At 40.5% G+C, this 7,069-nt stretch overlaps 1 protein-coding gene across 1 annotated transcript; it reads left to right on the forward strand.

Annotated features, from left to right (window-relative positions):
• Window positions 1–900: 900 nt before the first annotated feature.
• LOC113090846 (vegetative cell wall protein gp1-like) lies at window positions 901–1,789 on the forward strand. The gene has a single exon (XM_026256456.1). It carries the CDS (start codon window positions 934–936, stop codon window positions 1,516–1,518), a length of 585 nt encoding a protein of 194 aa, XP_026112241.1. The 5' UTR covers window positions 901–933; the 3' UTR covers window positions 1,519–1,789.
• The last annotated feature ends 5,280 nt before the right edge of the window (window positions 1,790–7,069 follow it).

Here is a 7,069-nt window from a genome sequence, read left to right on the forward strand (position 1 = left end):
GTCGGAGAGACCTAAGAGGAACCATAAGATGGCTTCAAAATGGGAAGCTTCTTTTTCTCAAGTGGATGGACACACGTGAAGTTACAATGTGCTCAACCATGAACAAGGCTTATGGCGGTGAGACAGTCTTTCAGCGTGTCAAAAACCCAGATGACAGTTGGGAAATGAGGAGAATCCCGATTCCAGTCGCAGTGAAAGATTACAACAAGTACATGGGAGGTGTGGACCTGTCAGATGCCCTAATTGGGTATTATAATGTACTCCACAAAACCACTAAATGGTACAAATGGTATTTTTTATTTTATTTTGTTGATATTGCAGTGGTGAACAGTTTCATTCTCCACCCTTCACCTCTCCAGAGCTCAGAACAAAAGTCCTCTCAGCCAGAAATAATTTTGAGAGAAACTTGTATCTGAGCTGGCTGCAATGTCCAGCACCTCAGCTGCCCAAGACTGAGGTGCTGCATCCACATCACATGCCCCAGAGCCACCTGCATCCACATCACATGCCCCAGAGCCGCATCGCATGCAACCTGCATCCACATCGCATGCCCCAGAGCCGCATCGCATGCAACCTGCATCCACATCACATGCCCCAGAGCCGCCTGCATCCACATTGCATGCCCCAGTGCCACCTGCATCCACATCACATGCCCCAGAGCCACCTGCATCCACATCACATGCCCCAGAGCCGCATTGCATGCAACCTGCATCCACATCACATGCCCCAGAGCAGCCTCCATCCACATCGCATGCCCCAGAGCCACCTGCATCCACATCGCATACCCCAGAGCCACCTGCATCCACATCGCATGCCCCAGAGCCGCATCGCATGCAACCTGCATCCACATCGCATGCCCCAGAGCCACCTGCATCCACATCGCATGCCCCAGAGCCACCTGCATCCACATCACATGCCCCAGAGCCGCATTGCATGCAACCTGCATCCACATCACATGCCCCAGAGCAGCCTCCATCCACATCGCATGCCCCAGAGCAGCCTCCATCCACATCGCATGCCCCAGAGCCACCTGCATCCACATCGCATGCCCCAGAGCCACCTGCATCCACATCACATGCCCCAGAGCCGCATCGCATGCAACCTGCATCCACATCGCATGCCCCAGAGCCACCTGCATCCACATCGCATGCCCCAGAGCCACCTGCATCCACATCACATGCCCCAGAGCCACCTGCATCCACATCTCATGACCCAGAGCCACCTGCATCCACATCACATGCCCCAGAGCCACCTGCATCCACATCTCATGACCCAGAGCCACCTGCATCCACATCACATGCCCCAGAGCCACCTGCATCCACATCGCATGCCCCAGAGCCACCTGCATCCACATCGCATGCCCCAGAGCCACCTGCATCCACATCACATGCCCCAGAGCCACCTGCATCCACATCTCATGACCCAGAGCCACCTGCATCCACATCACATGCCCCAGAGCCACCTGCATCCACATCGCATGCCCCAGAGCAGCCTCCATCCACATCACATGCCCCATAGTCACCTGCATCTGCCACAACAGCAGAAGAGCCATGTTGTCCAGAGTACTTTGGGTCAGATACCAGGAGTGGGAGGAGAGTTTGTGCTCTGTGCAAACTTTCGGGCCTCAAAGTAAAGACTTCTGTGTGCTGTACAAAATGCAGTGTACCCTTGTGCTTGGTGGCATCCAGAAATTGCTTTAGGAAAAGGCAGACTGATGGACACTCTCAGACTGTCTAAGTGAGCTCTTTTGTTCCATTACTTTTTCTCAGATTTGTATTTTATTTTTGCACTTTTTATTCCCTCTATACATTTGTTTTATTTACTTTGAGCTTTTTTTGGTGTAAAATAAAATGCAAGAACAGAACTTTTGCTTATTACATGACATGAGTTTGGAGGAAATTTGGAGACATAAGACATACTGTCTCTTCAGGTAAAGCTACAGAACTTGGAGACTCCAACGCCTCCTTTCAGGAAATTCTTTTTTTATCTGTTTACTGTGGAATAGAAAAGAAACTTTCTGCAAGGAAATAATCATATGCTTGTGTTAAACTTCCGAGACTTTTCTGTAAAATGAGACCATTTTTATCAATTTATTCTTTTGGCACGTCCCTTCTAGCTACCTTTTGGCATGCCCATTGCTCCAGGCTGCAGCTACCCCTGTCTCGGTCTAGGAACAACTTCATTCACAGATAGGCATCTGTACTGCATGGATATCACTTTTAACTCGTGAAAGTTATCTTAGAATTCTGTTGCTTTATTTCTTAAACTTCTTCTAAACAGCTTCTTCATTTGCATTCATGAGTGGAAAATGTGCTGCAACTCTCAGTGTCTTAAAAAAACATGTACAGACAAAACTTTTTTTCAGAAGCATGGATAGATTAAGCAGTTGCTGCCTTGGATAATTGTTTTGCCATTTTGATCTGTTGTGCAACCATTGATGACAATAAGGATAAATGTTTGGAAGAGTCTTTCATCACAAAACAAAAGAGTATGATGCCTCTCATTCATTCTTGTTCTTACACTCTTAGAAAAAATGTGTAGAAAAATTACACAAATTGTGTGTAGCAATCTGGTTTATATATTTTGAGTAAATGTTAAATGAAAAATGTGTTGAAAGAGTTAAGCTGTTTTACACAATAATGTATAGTTTTTGACACAACATCCAACACAATATGTGTAGAATGATCTGCTTTACAGACTGTCAGGTTTTTTTTATTTTTATGGGTCAGCTATTTGACCCATATAGGGTATGAGTCAAATAGTAGCCAGCCCAAAGTCTGAACAATTGGTCCTTTCAGAGTGTGTCTGACACACAGCACGAGTACACGGGATTGCACAAACACACAGATCGCTGGGAGAGGCTGTTTATCACCAGATCACATAAATAATCGGAAAATGAATAGAAATGACGATTCTGTCTGAAGAAATATGAAGTAAACATCAGTAAATATATCCATATATCTCCGCAGATATGCATCTTTGGTCTATAAATCCTTATTGATGCTGTTCAGTGAGTCTATGTGAACACAAACCGCTCCTGACGTGAATGAATATGAGTGAGTGGTGAATTTCTATTCAAAATGTGGCATAATACGGATTTATTATTTTGCACTCCTGACATAAATCACTAAATAACTGCCTGCAACAATTTTTTATCAAAACAGCGGTAAATATTGAAGCTAGAGTCTTTTAACTTTCAATTGATGCACAGTTTGTCCAGATCAGAGCCATATAGAGTGAGAGTTGCGACAACTCCATTGACTCCAATGGAACGCTTTTTTTACAGCAATGGCGGCTCGTGGAGCCTCTCAATAGTTCCCGGAAGTAGCAGCAAACCGATGCCGCGCCGTAGAGATGCGGAAACCAGTTGCGACCCACTTTTAAAAGGTAAGACGTTTAAAAAATAAGATTGAATATTATCAGTACATCTTAATAACAATAAATTGCAAATTAAAACCTTCTAGTAGATTACCACTCATTAAATGAGTAGATTTAAGGTTTGTTATCAGATAACTAACAGATTAGGCTAGGATTGGAGCTGAATAAAGTTAGTAACGAACACCCTAATAATTGTAAAATCTGTTCTCATAATTCAGTTTCATCCATCGTGTTTGCAATTAGAAAAAAAGTAGTATAAACATATTTTTTTGGAGGGTGGGGAAAGTTAGCTAACGTTACATAGCCTATTACGTTAGTTCAATATAACGTGTGATAGCGGTGAGTGAAAGTGGTAAAAATGAGGTTATAACGTTTGTTCCTTATTACACGTATTAAGTTCCTTCATAATAAAATACACCATATTGATATAAATCTAGAGTGAATTGAGTTTGCAAAAACATGGGTGGAGTGTTTTTAGAGATTGTGATTCAGTTACTATTACCTGTCTATATTATATAATAATAAAGTATTATATATTTAGACTTGTTAGTGTATAAAAGTAACATACTGTAACATTCTGTGGGTTCTGGTGGGTGGAGGATTAGTGGTGCCACTGAAGTGTTCTGTGATGGAGCATCAGTGAGGATGCAGGTCAGGAGAGCTGAGGGGACCTTTTTTTTTTTTTGATAGCTGCATTTTCATTATTTATTTTTCTTAGTGCTGCCTTTGATTTTTTTTTTTTCTTGTCTCTTTAATTTTTTTAATAGACCCAGGTAACTGGCTGATGGTTCACTGGAATGCTGACTGGCTGCTGACCGACTGGGTAGTGTCACCTGTCCCTGTCTCTCCTCTCTAGCCATGTCCTTTTTCTTCACTGTCACTTTCCCTTCTCTGAGTGTCCTCATTCTTTTTTCCTCAACCTTTGAAACCGATTGAGGCAAAATACATGGTATTGCTAATTTTAAATATTGAAAATATCACATCACTTTACTTCAACTAGTACGAGTTTGTACTTATTATATATGAATCACCTGAAATAACATAGCTGTAATCAGTAGCCATTTCTTGTATGTTCACAGGTCTAGGGGTGCATCGTGGAGCAGGGCCCTCCTCTTTTTGACCACAGGACGGTGTACAAAGATTGTGGGAATAACATCTGGTCTCAGCCTTCTCTTGAATTTTTTGGTCATGACATATTGCTTTGCCTCAATGTGCCTGCAGAGTGACTTGAGTTTAGTTTCCACACACAACTTTTTTTTTGCCTACCCACTTACAGTACATATCACATGGTGGTTAAATGCACAGTTATAGGTAACACTTATGACTCCCTCCAATGTCTCACCATGAGTCTCAGCTCCCTGGGTTTTGCAAGGCTTTGCTTGTTCCTTATTTCTAGTAAATCATTTTCAATGCAAATAAATGCAAGTAAAATTACCTAACAATTTTTTGTTGTTGTAATTTTTATTTATATTTAGATTGCTCCTGCTGACTTGAGCCAACCATTTTTTTCTCCTCTCCATGTCAGCGGGGAAGCCATACATTCGCACACCTTTCTCTGACTGAGTGGAGCATCCCCATGCAGCACAGCAAACCATGGTGGAGACTATGCAAGAGCAACATGAAAGAAAGGACACATACAAAATGCTTGGCATGCTATTAAATTTCTTAGAAATGTATTCGTGAATTGCTGTAAATGGTTAATTGTATTTATTTGAATAAAAATACAAAGAAAAAGTAATCTCGTAATATATAATTACAATTTAAAATAACTTTTTTCTATTTAAAATGGAATATACTCCTGTGATGCCAACCTGAATTTTCAGCATCATTACTTAAGTTGTTTTAAACCTGAATATATTGTGTACATAAATAAGTATTGTAAGAACTATACTAGATATATTATTTATAATACATAATTATATTACTATATGTAATTGTAAGAATTATAAACAGTAAGCTTAATTTTACATTTATTTAACATGCTAATTACTGCTGCTAACAGTTAATTGACCCATAGTGCGGTGCTAGCTGAAAATCACCTGTCACCAGCCTGTCTCTGTACTACCTGAAAGTCATCAATATGGCATTAGTTAACATGAGATCAGTGAAAAAAAAGGACAATATGTAACGTAAAAAGGCAACAGCAACCCGTGTTTATACAACTTAACGTTAGCCTGAAATACGTTTTTAAAATAACGGTAATTGAACACTAATCCTCAAACATTACCCGATTTGATATTTTAAAAACAACATTGCTGTAACTACATACTCACGCTACATACATATGTCGGTGTGTTGTATAAATATATAAAATAAATGCATTTATTGACTCCTTATTACCAGAAATCGCAGTTCTGTCACTCTACTCTATCAGTTTGAATGGCCGCCAATGCACTTCCTGGAACTATTTGAAGTCTACACGAATCACGTGACAACCAAACATTTCGAACTTCCGTTGTCGCAACTCTCTCTCTATATGGCTCTGGTCCAGATCAAGTAAGAGAGTGATGATGTTTAACGTGCTGTGATAGTGAAACAATAATAAACTGGGGCCGTCGCCGATCCTTTTATGCAAAGGGGTTAAGAGTATGATTATGTAGCATGGAGTCAAAGACGTTTGGATCCATATGAAGTAGTTTATTGTCGAGAATGGTCAAACAGGCAGAGATCAGAAAACAGCGTCAGGTATGTCAGGGGATATCCAAAATCAGAAACAGAAACAAGCAGAGGTCGGGGCAGGCAGCAGAAAATCACAGTCAGTATACACAATCCAAGATCAAACACAGAAGGAACAAACACAGGGAAACCGCTTGGAAATGCCAAACAGAACTAAACAAGACTTCGCAATGTGAGTGTGGATGAGTGCAACCTTTATAGTGTCACTGATAGAAAACAGGTGTGGTTCAATAATGAGTTCCTAGGCAGGGGCTTATGGGAAATGTAGTCCAGGATGTACTGTGTTGTTTGAAAGTCTGTGGGGTGAATAAACGGATGTGCAATGACCGGATCATGACAGATTATTTATAACACAATGAACACCATATTAAATAAACTTCATTTACAGTATAATGGACTGTATCATATCTTGACATTGTTTATTTAAGATCTGCATGGTATCTTACTACAGCTTGTGAGTGGTTAGATGTTGAGTGTTTCCTGTGGGGCTTATGTTAATTTATTGATGTGAGCTTAATACTCCAACTGAGAGAAATTCAATGTTTTATATGGTTACATTTTATTTTGATGATCCCCTTAAATGGTTGACTTTAAGTACCTTTACAACTACATGCCAAGTAAATCTCATTAGAGTATTAGTTTGCTCAAGAATGGCAGAATCTAGTATGATAGAATAAGCTCACACACACACACACATCTATAAACATATATTTACAGATGGTGAGGAAAATGTCATTTTGTGTTCTAAGTCTGATGATGCCATGTCAGTTACTAGTCATGCAGCAACATTTGCTGCAAAGATGTACTCTTGCTTTAATATAACATTGATGTACAAAGAAGAGTAACTTGCACTAAAGAAATTTTGGACAGGACTATTGACAGCCTTCAAGCGTCTACCAGTGCATTTTGTAAAAGCTTGGCTGTTCCAGATGACAATGAGGGGTTTTGTTCATTAAGTAAAGAGTTTGAAGCTGCTAGGCAGTGTCTTGATAGTAAAGGTAAGGTAACCCATTTA

The sequence above is a fragment of the Carassius auratus genome, unplaced genomic scaffold, assembly GCF_003368295.1.
Source record: "Carassius auratus strain Wakin unplaced genomic scaffold, ASM336829v1 scaf_tig00214025, whole genome shotgun sequence".
Taxonomy (NCBI): Eukaryota; Metazoa; Chordata; class Actinopteri; order Cypriniformes; family Cyprinidae; genus Carassius; species Carassius auratus.

Excerpts from the sequence above, each read along its gene's own strand:
- LOC113090846 (XM_026256456.1), top strand. The coding sequence starts at position 934 with ATGCAACCTGCATCCACATCACATGCCCCAGAGCAGCCTCCATCCACA.